At 38.0% G+C, this 15,767-nt stretch overlaps 1 protein-coding gene across 1 annotated transcript in view; it reads left to right on the top strand.

Moving 5' to 3' along the window:
- LOC149092005 (LIM domain transcription factor LMO4) overlaps positions 1–15,767 on the top strand; it is a 45,713-nt gene that overhangs the window by 16,268 nt on the left and 13,678 nt on the right. Inside the window, exon 4 of the mRNA XM_089257699.1 lies at positions 3,880–4,071. Coding sequence (XP_089113825.1) covers positions 3,880–4,071 — 192 coding nt within the window. The remainder of the gene's footprint in view (positions 1–3,879; positions 4,072–15,767) is intronic.

The following is a 15,767-nucleotide window of genomic DNA, read 5'->3' as shown; positions in this document are numbered from 1 at the left end:
GCAAAAACACTGCACTGCATACAATCTTTAAAATCTGTGATTTTTGTCCGCAAATCATGAAATTTTTGCTTATAGGTTTACTGCATTTTGAAATACACTCTTTCACACAATTAATGCCGAGAAATGTGCAATTGGTGATGGTGTAAGTACAGTTTGCGACTTAGATGAAAATTTTTTTCTTTAAATACTAAAATGAAATTAAAACGATGCTTTTGGAAAAAAGCTAGATTTATAGCTAATATCATTTTTTTTATTTATATAGCATTTCGGACTTATTTTAAAATCTAGAAATGCTATTTAATAGCTAATCTGGCACCACTGGTTCCATGAGCTGGTCAAAAATGAAGTGCCGCCAGCGTAGTCTCTGCGCTGTCGCGGCCCTTCACATCGTTGGGACGGGGTTACTTTGCCGATCATTAGGATTTCGAGCTTTTTAAATTAAAATTGAAATTAAAATGATTACTCGCAACTTAATTTTATGGATACATATTCAACAGCAACCCTGAAACACCCTGAAACTTAAACTTTCAATCAATTCTAACAACATTTTTCAGGTTTTTAATTTGACTGTCCCTTGTTGACAGGAGCATGTTCAGTAAAATTTACCGAAATCGTGTTCAATTTATAGAAAACTAAGAAAGAACCGTTAACTTTTGCTGTGTGCTAGCATATTTGCTTGCATTTTTGTGTATCATTATTATACCCCACTGTGCGCGCAATAAACGCAAAATTATTGCCAAAGCCAGCAACAGCTCAACCGCCTTACAGATTTGCCGAAAGATATAAATCATCCTCTTTTGGCTTACAGTATATTTTTAAGTCTTTACTCTAAGAGGCCATATTTTCTGATGAGAAGAATTTAATCCTGGACGGTCCTGATTGGATTAATTATTATTGTCATGATTTAAGAAAGGATCCTATGTTTTATTCAAGCAGAAACATGATTTGGGGAGCATTTTGTTCAATTAGTATTTTGGAATTGAAGTTGGTAACGAGCCGAATGAACAGTGAATAGTATATTCGGACTCTGGATGCAGTCTCATTCAAAAATGCAAGGTATTTTTCTATATGCCTCGCCATTAAAATGACATAATAAATAACTCGCACCCAGTGGGCCACGGCCCTAGTGGGAGCAGATATAAAATATAAACATACTCTAGGAGATACAGTTTTGTCCGATTTGCCTCGCCCCTAGTGGGCGTAGACATATAATTTTCAATTTCATCAAACTTTATATATTCATAGCATTAGCTTACGTGCAAAACGTCAGGGCTCTAGCTATAAAACTATAGGACATACAGTTTTATCTGATTTGTCACGCCCCCACCAGCTTGTGATACTGGGTGGTCGACTCAACACTATAAATTAGAGGGGGGCTTGGGCCGAAATTTTGCACCCTACCCGAACCAGCCCATGGGCCGAAGAGCAACATTTTACCCGCAAGCTACCGAAATTTTTGCAAACCGCATCCAACCAAATTTAATTTGTATTTTCAATTTCTTATGAAAAATACAATTTCTATGCTTTTATGTTTATATAGTATGTTTACGTGCAAAATATCAACGTTGTAGGTTAAATACTTTGTGGAACTGTGACCGGCGAGTAACTCACATTACGTGTGACTGGCGGGTGCCTCGTGCTTATATTTAAGCACCTGATTTCATTTCAATGATCTTTGATTGTCTATCAATGATTAAGCTCAGTATACAAAATGGGATGCGATTGTCGCTCCCTTGCACCTGTCAAGTATTGGCAAGTGCATTTGTCACTTTAGTTAATCAGCTACCTCTCCAATTCGAACCCAAAATCGTTCACACAATTCTAAGTTGAGGCAGGCATACGCCAATGTCCCAATGCTTACACAACTGCACATACACAAACGCACATGTACGATATCCCAAACCAAATGCAAATGCTGGGCTCTAAAATTCCTATAGGCAGCAAGAGTTTCGCACACAGGTATATAAATTCTACATATATGACCAAGCGACTGTAGTGTGTGTGTGCACGCTCGTCGCGAAAACAATTTTTATTATGCGCACCAACGCTTTCATACCCTTCTCGCAAATAATAACGAAAACGCAAAACTTTGTACGAGCTTGAGCACACTTGAGAGAACAGAGGGCAAGGAACACATTGAGCATAGAGGTATCTATTGTTCAACCATCGACTAGCAAAATAATTGTGCTTCCGTATATTTTCGTAGCTCGAACCTAAAAGTGAGGAGCCGAGCAATAACTAATGCTCGGTGTCCGGTCTATGTGTTCTCTGGTTAGTGGCATTAGCCTATTACATATGCTTATCTTATCGTTGAGTTTGTAAGACTCCGCGTTGGCCTATTAGCTATTCTCATTCTATCGCTGACTTCATACATGTCACACATATTATCTATTTTATGTATGCTAGCTGTTGAGTGCGTAGAGGGTATGTTCCCATATTTATCATATTTCTATGCTCTCATGAAAACACTGATATTCAGAAGATATACCATTTTCACTACATTGATTTTTTAAACTGAAAAATTTTTTTTTGTGAAATACTTAACTAAATTCTATATAAGCTCGTAATATTTTGATTCAAGTTTATATATAAATAATTATACCCTGAACCCATTGAAAATGGGAAATCAGGGTATAATGATTTGTTGAAATGTATGTAACAGGCAGAAGGAGGCGTGGCAGACCCCATAAAGTATATATATTCTTGATCAGGGCGACGAGCTGAGTCGATTTAGCCCTGTCCGTCTGTCCGTCCGTCCGTCCGTCTGTCCGTATGTTTGAACGCGTCGATTTCAGAAGATATAAGAGCTAGAGACTTCAACTTTCTTTTAAAATGTCCGTATATATCACGCGCATATCGAGTTTATCACCAAAAAACGATATCTCATTCTGATACTTTTTTATCGATAAAAAACCTTATCGAAGACCACTTAAATAATTATATCTCCTACATCTTTCAAGCTAGAGTCTCCAAATTTAAAATGTATATTAAGATTCATTTTATACAATTTCGATTTTTGTTAAAATTTACCCCCACCCCTAAGTCCACCCCCTCACCCTCATCTTTGTAAAAGGCGTATATCGTAATACTAGAGACTTGTGCTTCGGTATACACATACATTGAGACATCATGATTACGCTCTGAAAGTTTCATTACGATCGTACGTCTAGAAATTAAATTATTCAACAAATAAGTTCTCATAATATTGCCACACTGCAGCGCAACCAAAGCGCAAACGCCTGTATATGCGTGTGTGTGTGTGTATGCGTGTGTTTATTTGTATGTATATGTGTGTGCGTGTATTTTTTTGTATGCGTGTGTGTGTGCTAACTATTATTGAAATATCAGTTGCTTGTAGGGTTCAGGGGATCTCGTAGTCGAGCAGTCTCGACTAGAGCTTTTTTACTTGTTATACTCTGAACCCATTGAAAAAGGGAAATAAGGGTTTTATGGTTTTGTTGAAATGTATGTAACAGGCAGATTCTTGATCAGGGCCTATCTTGTCGTTCAAAATCTGGCACCACTGCTCTTCACACAGAAGGGAAGACATGGGTTCTTGCTGCGAATTTCGATTTTCGTGAGCGGCTGCTTCTACCTACAAACATACAAAATTTACAAAATTTTCGTGTCCGGTCTATGTGTTCTATGATTAGTGATGTAAGATAAGATATATAGTAAGATATAAAGAAAGACTATGGCATGTCTGCAATAAATCTATAGCTAACGCGATTATCTACATAAATAAATATTAATTTAATATGGGTATTGTAATAAATGCCTATCAACAACGAAGAGAGTATAGCTAGCTTCCCTACAGATTATGCTTAAAGAACATTATTATGCAATTACATTTTTTCTTGATATTATTCTTTTTTACAGCATGTTTGGTAGTTCTGGTGTTTGTTCTGGATGTGGGGAAACAATACCCCCAAGTGAAATGGTAGCAAAAGCTCTTACCGGAATTAATAATATTGATTTACAAAATCAACAAAAACAAATTATAAACTGTGTATTTCATCTTAGATGCTTCAGCTGTGCAAAATGTGGATCTAATTTACGTCCTGGTGATAGGTAAGCGTTTGTTATTCTATAAAAACATCAGTAAACAAATATATTTTTCAGTGATAGGATAGTGTTAAGTTAGTGTTATTTGTATAATATTTTTATTGTGTTTTTGATTATTAGCTTAGTTTACATGTGTATGATGTACCAACTTATACCCAGGGATAAAAGATGACGAGTTTTTTCGTCCACTCTCTCTGGCTCCAAACATTTACGAATGCAAGAAACTACTATTTAGAATAACAAGTTTATATTTATTGATTTAATGCCGGGTCCGTGCCAATCATATAGCCAAAGTTAATATTAAGCAAACAATTATGTATGGGTGTGTGTTACGCGCTTGACTACAATTTTTGTAAGACTACAGAGTTTGAAGAATAGAAGTAACAAATAAGCAAGTAACAGAGTAGTCCACGTTTACATATGTCTGTGTGTTATGCTTTCTTATGAGCACATTATCACCGAAACACCCAACCATATTCATCCTCATCTTCAGATTCTAAATTGTTGGTTTCGTTTCTGTCATAGTTTTATGTTGGCACGATTTCCGAAGGTTTATATAGATCAAACAGATTAATCACTTTATTTGGAAGATTATGTTTTATTTATTTAAATAGTTTTATTATACTTATTCACGAAACTGAAATGATTATATTGGTTTTGTGCAATGTTAGTCTTTTCCGTCCGTATGAACGCAATATTTTTCGGTGCGATTCGGTGCCAAATTGGACCTGAAGATATAGTGATTTTTTTAAATCCTGACCACCCAACGAGCTATAAAGGATATATCTCCGTCCAAAGGGTGCGTGGTAAACCGCAAAAGTTTATATCTCCTACAGTTTAAGAGCTGGAAGCTAGAGGAGTTTAGATAGTTGAGTTACTGGTAACGTCCTCTATCGATGTCCCAAAAATAATTTTTAAAGCGTGACATATCGAAAAGTGTCCTGTAATTTTCACATTTTTTGAGCGTAAGAATTTTGCATAAAACATCTGAGGGCTGCCAGAGTATCTGTGTTGCTAATTCTAGATGAAGTGCTGATGTCACCTTGTGTACCTTTAGCAAGATAGGTCCAGCATAATCGACTCCAGTTTTTTCGAATGTAAAGGCCTGCCGCACACGAGTGGCAGGTAGGTTAGCCACAAGCTGTTGTGTAGTGTGATGACGCTGCTTGAAACAGTTTAGGCATCCATGCGAGATTCGTCGGATGTGATTTCGGGATCTAAGTATCGAGTACTTCTGACGAATTATAGCATTGCCGAAACTCCCGGATGAAGGTTGAACTGATGTTTATGCTGCAGTAACAGCTCAACTAGTCGATTGTGGTTAGGTAGTACAATCGGGTGTTTGGCATCTCTAGATTGATAAGAGTTTTCTAAGCGTCCTCCAACTTTAATAAGGCCATCCTGGTCAACAAAAAGAGCTAGCTAGCTCAACTTGAAACGGCGCTGTAGTGGTTGCTTCTTCAAGCGCTTTGCCGTCAGAATATTGGCCTTGAACTCCGCTTCTTCTGCTGGCGGTACAATAGAACAGCAGAATTTTGATCGTTGAAGCATGTCAAAAAACTCCTGGGCATGATGAAGCCAGGACCATCCCTTCCACCATAACTCAAAGTTAAGAACCGGCGAGCATTCCTCGGGATGCACAATCCGCAGGATTTTCATTGGTACTCACATGCCTCCAAGCGTCCCGTAGGATTGTCTCAAGTATTTCAGCCGTACGATTGGCAACGAACATCTTCAATTTACAGGATTGATTGGACAGTCAGGACAACACGATTGTAGAATCGCACCATGCATAGGCCGTCACTTCCTTCTTGCTCAGAGTAGCCTGAATTGCCTTAACAATAGTCTTAGAGGTGCCACGCGAGTCTTGGCAGTAGCAAGATATACTCCTATAGAGCCCTCACTATACGCAACTCTGCTGCAGACAACTGCAGAGTAAGCCTTAAGTGAAGCGTCTGAGAATGCATGTAACTCGATGTGATCCATGCGGCTTTTTATGAAACGGGGTATCTTAAGCTGTTGTAGCGACGAAATGTCCTTGCGATACATCTGCCAAGAGTACGCCTGTTTCATCGGGAGTTCAGAGTCCCCATCCAAATTAAGCCCAATGCGCAGAGGATCAGAAATGTGTACTTGTCGCTTTGTTGTATGCAAGGTTGTCTTGTCCAGGATCCCAGTGTAGTCCTAGTACGTTTGATGTTGCTGTTGATATGTTGGTTTTATCACTTTGCGCGGTACTCAGTCAGGTGCTATTTGAGGAATGGCGCTGACGCCCTATGTAACTGTGCAGAGTCTGAAGTGTTTCAATTGTGCTCGGATCTTCTCTCCATAATATTCGTTGAAAATCCTGATGTTTAGAGGCAACCAAAATTTGTCTAAACATCTTCACTATATCAGCCGAAAATTCAAACTTGTGCATTCGAAACCTCATGCATACGTTGAACAGATTGCGTTTTAAAGTGCATCGTTTAGAGAGCGACCATCTCGGTCTTGAAATGAGCCATCAAATACCATACGCAGCTTTGCACCTAGCATCGGATGGTGCGACACGTAGAAAACCTTCTTGGAAGTGGCGTCTTCTTCTGCATCCATCTCCTTCATGTGGTCCAGTTGTATGTACTCACGCATGAATTGTACATACTTCGATCGTAAAGCTGCATCCTTCATCAAACGGTGGTCAACTGCCAAGAAGCGAGACTTGGTTCCATGAAATGTGTCTGCAAACTCTGGATTCCCTTGCTTGAATGGTAGCTTGACTATATATCTCTTTCCTTCTTCATTACGCGAATGTGTTTGGACGAAATGAGTCTCCACTAAATCATCTTCTGTATTTGCAGACGTCAACTGTTGCAACAATGCATTGATCTCCATGGTAGCTAAGGGTGAAGTAGTTCTAGTTGTGATGATTATACAATGATTACCAATGCGGCGTCTGCAAGGGTGAGGCCGCAAAATATAGAGAGGTCTGCTGCATTTATAGTTTCTCTCATCAGTGTCGAAGTAATGATTCCAAGCACGTGTGCCTTGACCTCAAGCGATGCATCTGTGTAGAGAACAAAGCCCTCTTATCGTTTCTGCCTTGATTGAAAAGATTCCAGATATGGAAATGCGAGAATGTGAACGTGCCAGACCCCTTGTCTGGACACACCGTTCCGAAACGTAAGACAACTCCGAGCCGCAGTCCAATAATATGCGGCAAACTACATCTTGTCCTCGAGAATTGCGCACATACACCTGCGCCGTTGGCAGTGTACTTCTCATATTTGCAGCTTTGCCACCTTTCGACGAAATCATGGCGTTCATCAGTGCTACAACTGTGCTAGCACCTAAAGCCTCATTTGACTAATCCAGCTGGTGTAGCTGTGGCTCACCTTTGTCCTTATTACGTTGGTCGAAACGCAAAACTGAGTGATGTCGGCACTTGCAATGCTTATAAGATGACTTCGATGTGCAAGCGCTCAATCCATGACCAAGTCTTAAACAATTAAAACACATGTGTTTGGACTTTGCAAAGGCATATAATTGCTGAATAGATAGATCCAAAAACTGTGTACATGCCATCAATGCGTGTTCCTTGTTGCACTTCGCACAGCGCTCTAAAGTAGCGAGTAGCGCATTTGCGTTCCTGGTACCTCTGTCCTGTTTGACTTGCTGCTTTTCGTAGTTGCAGATTGGCTGAGCTCCAGTCGATCACAACCTGCATTCAGGAACTTGGGCAACTGCATTATCGTAGTATTTGCCATATCTTTTCATACCATTCAAGACGTGTGGTGTGATCAGCCTTCACCATGAGCAAGTGAATCAGCCAATATCCCGATCCGTTTGTCCAGAAGCGTCTAATGCCCGAATTACGGTACCAGCTTCGTTTGTTAACGATCAAAGCGATGCTTGGTTTTGATCCGCAACCTTGGGTAGTCCAGTAAATGTATCCAACAACAAGTTTACCAAATAGAGAGGCTTCTCGTACCGATCAACTAATGAATTCCAAGATATTTCATAGTGGGCATCGGCAAGGGCAGATGCTGAATAAGTTTTGCAGCTTCTTTTAAACAAGATTTTAAGTGATGATCTGAATATTCGTCAACGTTGTCTTGCCTTAAACGTGTGCCATTCCTTATAATCTCCATCAAATAGTGCGATATGAATCCGTGGCAGTTCCCATCTTTCATTGATGGTCCTGCGACTTGCTGCGAGCCTGACGATGACTCGTTATCCACCTGCTGCGGTAGCAGTCGTTGTATTATGTGCTCCATAGTCGCCATTCGCATCTGAGATTGTTGCTGTATTTGCTGTAAAATGCATTGGATGGGCAATTCATCCACTTCCCCAAGCACATTAGATGTGGTATTGACCTCTTCCAGTTTGTGGGGTTTGTACTCAGCGTGTAGTGCCTCAAGAAGGGCACAAGCTCGTTTAAAGCGCTCTTCAACAGTTTCTTATTTACATATCATCCTGAGTATGCTCGTATTTTTTTTTTTAACTTCTATGTTTCTTCATTTTTCAACAACACTTAAGCTCATAGTACTTTTAACTTGTACATTTGCTCTACAAACTTTGATTTTATTATACTCATTCACGGAAGTGAAAGTTGTAAATCTAGAATGCTGAAAGTTTGCACGTGAGCTAATGTTTCGATTCTTTAAAGGTGAAGAGAAAAGTTATATATCTACGCTTACTAGAGGCTAGAGACCTGAAATTTGATATATATACGCAGGTATATTATATACTCACAAGTCAAACGAGCTATGATGGATTTATCTCCGCCCAAAGGGGGCGTGGCAAACAACAAAAGTTTATATCTCCTAAAGTATAAGAGCTAGAAGTTTCTAATTTGGATAGTTAAGTTACTAGTAACCTCCTCTATCGATTCCCCAATAAAATACCCTGTAATTTTGACGTTCACACGTACTCGTGTATCACAAAGTATTAACAAATAAAACAAGTTAACAAAGTTTCCAAAATAAAAATTATAGCAAAAGGTTTTTACTAGCTAGCTACTCTTGTTGGAGATTACTTAGATCATCAGGACAACAAACCCAAAATCCCACTCTCAGTGACTAACAGCGACTCAATAGGATAACACATTAACTCGTGTCCCTAATAGCAGCAGATCCCTCACATGTTTATCAGTAAGACTCTCAGATATAGTGTCTGATATCCAAAAATGTATCTCACATGTTAGGTTCTACTACTCTCCACTTCTCTCTACTGACGTCTTTTTTAACGCCTTCAATATCCCATCTCCTTCCACTATAAGACTTTTTTTATACCCTGAACCCATTGAAAATGGGAAATCAGGGTATAATGGTTTTGTTGAAATGTATGTAACAGGCAGAAGGAGGCGTGGCAGACCCCACAAAGTATATATATTCTTGATTAGGGCGACAAGCTGAGTTGATTTAGCCCTGTCCGTCTGTCCGTCCGTCCGATAACTCGTCCGATAACTTTTTTATCGAGAATAATCGAAAAAATGATTTTATTTTTTGAGCCTCATTGGAATACTATTAGACGTGGAGACTTCAGATTTACTGTGTATATACATATGATGAATACAAACATTTTGTAATCAACCGATTTTGGATACCACGCCCCCTTCGCCCCAATTTGCAAAAAACGTATTTCAAGTGCTAGACCCTTGTGCTTTAGAATGTACACACATTTTGACTTTATGATTACGCTCTGAAAATTTCATTAAGATTTTATGTTTACAAAAGAAGGGTGGATGCATTGTATATATGTGTGCGTGAATAAAAGAGGTGCATTATGATAAGAATATCAGCTTGGAGGGTTCAGGGTCGGGCAGTCTCGACTAGAGCTTTCTTACTTGTTTGTTTTGGAATCCGGCTTCAAGTTTAGCAAACTCCCCAGAAAAGGTCAAATGCCAGTATATCTAACTGTGAATAATATTGTAATTTTATACTCATTTAGGAAAGTGAATTGAACGTATTGTCTACGTAGGGACGCTTTAAATCGGGAGAAACAGAACTTTCTACAGTATTAGACCTAATTTTAGCCACTCAGTTACTTCGTTTGTAACGCACAACTGTAACGATCTTACTTTAAAATATGTCAATTATTCAATAGAATATAATATGTAGATCATATGCGGAAAGTTTTACAAAATTCCGTTAAAATAATCGATTTAATATCATATCACAAAAAATAGTTATTTAATAATATCTCCCACATCTTAAAAGATAGGGTCTTTAAATTTCAAATGCAGACTCATATATTTAAAAGAATTTTATATCTACCTCTCACCCTCATGTTTGTAAAAAGGTTAATTCAACAAGTAAGAAAGCTCTAGTCGAGACTGCTCGACTACGAGATCCCCTGAACCCTTCGAGCAACTGAGCACACACACACGCATACAAACAAACACACGCACACACACACACACACACACACACGCATATACAGGCGATTGCGCTTGGGTTGTGCTGCAGTGTTGGCGATATTATGAGAACTTATTTCTGGAATAATTTAATTTCTAGACGTACGATCGTAATTAAACTTTCAGAACGTAATCATGATGTATAAACGTATGTGTATACCGAAGCTCAAGTCTCTAGTATTTGATATACGACTTCTACAGATGAGGGTGAGGGGGTGGATATAGAGGCGGGGGGTAAATTCTAACAAAAACCGAAATTGTATAAAAAACGTCTTAATATATATTTGAAATTTGGACACTCTAGCTATAATGATGTAGGAGATATAATTTTTTAACTGACTTTCGATAAGGGTTTTTATCAATAAAAAAATATCGGAATGAGTTATCGTTTTTTAGTGATAAACTCGATATGCGCGCGATATATATGGACATTTTAAAAAAAAGTTGAAGTCTCTAGCTCTTATATCTTCTGAGATCGACGCGTTCATACATACGGACAGACGGACGGACGGACGGACGGACAGACAGACAGACGGACAGGGCCAAATCGACTCAGCTCGTCGCCCTGATCAAGAATATATACACCTTGTGGGGTCTGCCACGCCTCCTTCTGCCTGTTACATACATTTCAACAAAACCATTATACCCTGATTTCCCATTTTCAATGGGTTCAGGGTATAAAAACAAGTAAGAACGGGCGTTACCAACTGCAGAATACTTATTCACACCTGATAAGCAATTTAGTATTTAACCTTTGCTCGAATACTGTAGAAAATTCGGGTTTTCTCGACTTGCCACGCCCCTACTGGAGTAGACACTTCATTTTTGGCGTGCTCATAGAACAAGCTAACGGTAACCCAGCTGCAAAATTTGAATGCTTCCGCTCCAAAAATGAAAAAAAATGACGGTATTTTTCGTTATTCCACGCCCCTAAAGAGGCGTAACAATATTATTTGGGGAATTGATAGAAGAGGTTACTGGTAACTTAACTATCTAAATTTGAAGCATCTAGCTCTTAAATTTTCGGAGATATAATTAATTTTTTAAATTTTGCAACTAGGTTACGCTTAGCTAGTTCCATGAGCTCGCCAAAAATGAAGTGTCTACGCTCAGTAGGGGCGTGGCAAATCGAGAAAAACTTTCTACAGTATTAGAGCTTAACTTGGCTACTAAATTGTTTATGGGGTGTGAATAAAAATTCCGCAGCTCGTGATTCCGGGTGGTCGATGTGGACCTACATTCCGAATTTCAGCTTTCTAGCCTTAAACTAAAATGATTTAAGGTATACCGGAAAATGCATTTTCTTAAGCCCGTGTATACCACGCAGATATCGAGTTTGTCACTAAAAAGCGATAAGTCATCCCATTATTTTGTTACCGATTAAGAACCTTATCGAAAATCAGATATAAAATTACATGTCCGACATCTTTAAATCTAGTCTCCAAATTTTTAACAGTGCAGGTCAGATGCTTGTATAGCTAATTGTGAATGATTTGACATTTTATATATGTTGAAAGTTTAATTAAATTCCGTTAAGTTAATCGACGTTGCATCAGAGCACTGCAGTGATTCTTTTTTAGTTTCATCATCATAATTAAATTAGTTTTATATTTCTCTTATATTTTTAAATACATCGAAATAAATATTTTGACTACTACTATATTTATATTTATTAATTTGGTTATTCTAGAATAACATGAGCAGTTTAGTTTTTATTTGCTAGATGGCGCTGCAGTGAATCTATTACAGTTTTTGCATCATACTCTTCACAAGCGAAGTGGCGTTGTGACTAGCGTCGCGACTCTCGATCGAGAAATCTCGGGCTCGAACCCAGAGCGCGGAATTGATGTTTAATTTTTTTTAAATATATTTATTTATTTAAAAAATATTGACAAAACTGGAGTAAACTAAAATTAAAATAGCCTATAAAAAGAACAACAGTATCACCAACTCGATTGGGGTATTTTATTTGCCAGTCCGGTCAGCTATGCCCCACTTCACAGCCAAAAGTGGTCAGTGATACTATTGAAACTATGAAAAGAAAGTGTTAAAACATAAAAAAAGATATTAACAGAGCTTAAAAATAGTTAATGCAATTGAAATTATAATAAATATTACGGCAAAACTGTTAGTAAAGAAAAAGGAAAGTATTACAAATATTGCAAGGAATAGTGAAAAGAACCAAGATTAAGAAATAACAAGTATGAATGTTGCAGTCGGCCGTTACCGACTGCGGAATACTCATCCACAGCCCATCAGCGATTTAGTAGCTATGTTTTGCTTTACTAGGCGTAGACACTTCATTTTTGGCCAGATCATAGAACAAGATAATGGTAACCTAAAATTACAGGGTATTTTTTTTATATGCTATCTTTGACTATAAAGATGCGTTTAAAGGAAATGTTACTATACTATATAAGGAAACTATACAATATATGTTTTATAGTCAACAATATGAGAAACGGTACGACTGAAGGTCATTGTCATACACTTTGAGTAATTTAGGTAGCTAAGTTTTGCTTTACTAGGCGTAGACATTTCATGGCCAGCTCATAGGACAAGATAATGGTAACCTAAAATTACAGGGTATTTTTTTATATGCTATCTTTGACTGTAAAGATGCGTTTTAAGGAAATGTTACTATACTATATAAGGAAACTATACAATATATGTTTTATAGTCAACAATATGAGAAACGGTATGACTGAAGGTCATTGTCATACACTTTGAGTAATTTAGGTGCAACTGGTTTGCCACTTACCAATGCTGAAGGTGTAGATGCCCATTTGCACTGGAGTATGGAAGGCAAAGTTTTACATCATCCGCATACATAAGTATCGTAGAAAAAGAGCTACAGCTAGGAAGGTCATTTATAACAATTAAGAAAGCTCTAGTCGAGATTGCTCGCTACGAGATCCCCTGAACCCTCCAAGCAACTTACATTTTAATAATAATATACACACACGCACACACACAGACGGACAGGCCCAAATCGACTCAGCTCGTCGCCCTGATCAAGAATATATATACTTTGTGGGGTCTGCCACGCCTCCTTCTGCCTTTTACATACATTTCAACAAAGCTATTATACCCTTATTTCCCTTTTTCAATGTGTTCCGGGTATAAAAAGGGAAAAGAGTAATGGCTACCCTGGCGTACGCCAAACGAGACAAAGATAAGTTTAGGATTAGCTGTTCTCAGCAAGACTTTGGGTTCTTCCCTTTAAATAGGATGAAATCCAAGACACGAGTCTAGGGCAAATCCCGAGCGTTACAGGTTTAGAATTAGTATTTGATGACGTACTGAGTCAAATGCTTTACTGAAGTCTATATAAATAACATCAGTTTGCATTTATTTTAGAAAAACGGTGATTGCCAAGAAAAGTAAATTCTAGTAAATTAGAGAACGTTGATCGATTTTGAACAAAACTGCTGGGATAGTTGAATAATCGATTCGCAAAAATGTTGCAAAGTTGATGCAATAATTTTCTAATATAACTTCGGAATAGCAGATAATTTCGCAATGCCTCTGTTCGGCGCAGCAGCTAATAATTGCACTTAATAGTTACATTCTTATATTAAACTCTGTACAAAAATAGTCTTCATTTGCGCAGCTCCCACATATTTGTCGCTCTCTCAGAGTTCTCAGTGAGAGAGCACAGACGTGTGTGTTTAAAAAAATTTGCTCTGCAAATTTGCTTGTTATACCCTGAACCCATTGAAAATGGGAAATCTGGGTATAATGGTTATGTTAAAAGTATGCAACAGGCAGGCATTAAGTTTATAAGTAAGTTTTATATTCTTGATCACGGCGACAAACTGAGTCGATTTTGCCCTGTTTATCTGTCTGTCCGTCCTTCTGTCCGTATGTTTGAACGCGTCGATGTCATGGTAGAATGCGCGGCGCTCGATCGCGAGGTCTCGGGTTCAAACCTAGGGCGTGTCGTAGTTTTCTTTTAATTGCTTCAAAAATTAATTAAATGAGTTTTCTATTTCATTTATATTTTTAAATACATCAAAATTGAAATTTGAACCAAACTAAATGTGCTTTTCTATTAGTTTGGTTCAAGATAGTATCTAGTCGAGCGCTCTCGATTAGAGTTTTCTTACTTGTTAAAACTGAAGAAGATTGGCAGTTGTCCAGCGATATGGCTGTTGCTGAAGGTATGTTAACTCAGTATAGCTCCGAGAGTCGCCCTTCTCAATTGGTACCTTTGTTGTTGGTACCTCTCTCCGTGCTAACATCGTTGCCTAATTCGCTTGCCCCTCCCTCACATTGTGCTTTTGTTTTGTTATCCGCTCATAATTTACTTGATCCCACATCACCTGTTCCTGAATCTATTGGTTCTTCGGTTGAGGCTGCCATTAAAACTCAAGTCCCTGTTCAAGAATTAGACTCTTCTCCAATTCTTGTTCAAACAATGAGTGTCAATAAATCAGCCACTTCCCTGGCATTACCTTATCTGTCGTCTCTCCTCGAGAGCAAGTTTTTTTATCTAGGCTTTCATCTGAGACGATCTGTGGGGCAGTATCTGCTTTTATTGCAGACAAGACTTCGGCTAATGTTTTTATATCGAAGTTTAATTTCGCAACTCCGCGAGAAATTGCTTCATTCAAGATCAATGTGCCGGTAGAATATTTAAAAACTTTGTGATCCTAATTTCTGGCCACGTCATGTAGTAGTTATTGAATTCAAACCCAAAAATCTTAACAGGTAGACTCCTATTTCTGTACCAAAAATTAAAGAATTTACAAACTTCTTCTCAGCTGTCTCTCATTTATCAAAATGTACGTGGCTTAAATTCTAAACTTAAAAATCGATTCTTGCACAGTTTTAGTGTACAATATGATATTATTGCATTCACTAATAAGTAATAATATTCATAATAGTAAAATCCTTTCAAGTTATTTCACTACTTATAGACTCGATCGTTCAATGGGCAGAGAGGGTGGGGTGCTAATTGCTGTTAAATCGAGTATCCTCTCTGAATTGTTTACCTTTTCGTCCCATCATGATGCGAAGATTATAGGGGTTACATTAACTCTCCCATCGTGCTCATTACTTATCACGTGTTTTTATGTCCCTCCCTCTTCTGACGTAGATGTTTATGCTCAACATATTAATTATATTAAAGAAGTTTATGAACATGTAAATGATAGAGACTTGCTTCTTGTGTTGGGTGATTTTAATATTCCGAACACTTCGTGGTCAACAACTTGTAATGCAAATTACTTTATTCCGACAATTGATCACCATCTCTTTGATGAATTGTTTAACTTGTCTCTGTTTCAGATTAACTCTATTTCTA

Source organism: Drosophila navojoa, chromosome 3, assembly GCF_054131105.1.
Source record: "Drosophila navojoa isolate 15081-1374.11 chromosome 3, UAZ_NAV_1.0, whole genome shotgun sequence".
Lineage (NCBI taxonomy): Eukaryota > Metazoa > Arthropoda > Insecta > Diptera > Drosophilidae > Drosophila > Drosophila navojoa.
Note: the sequence above shows the minus strand (reverse complement) of the source record. Positions and strands in the feature narration are given on the sequence as shown.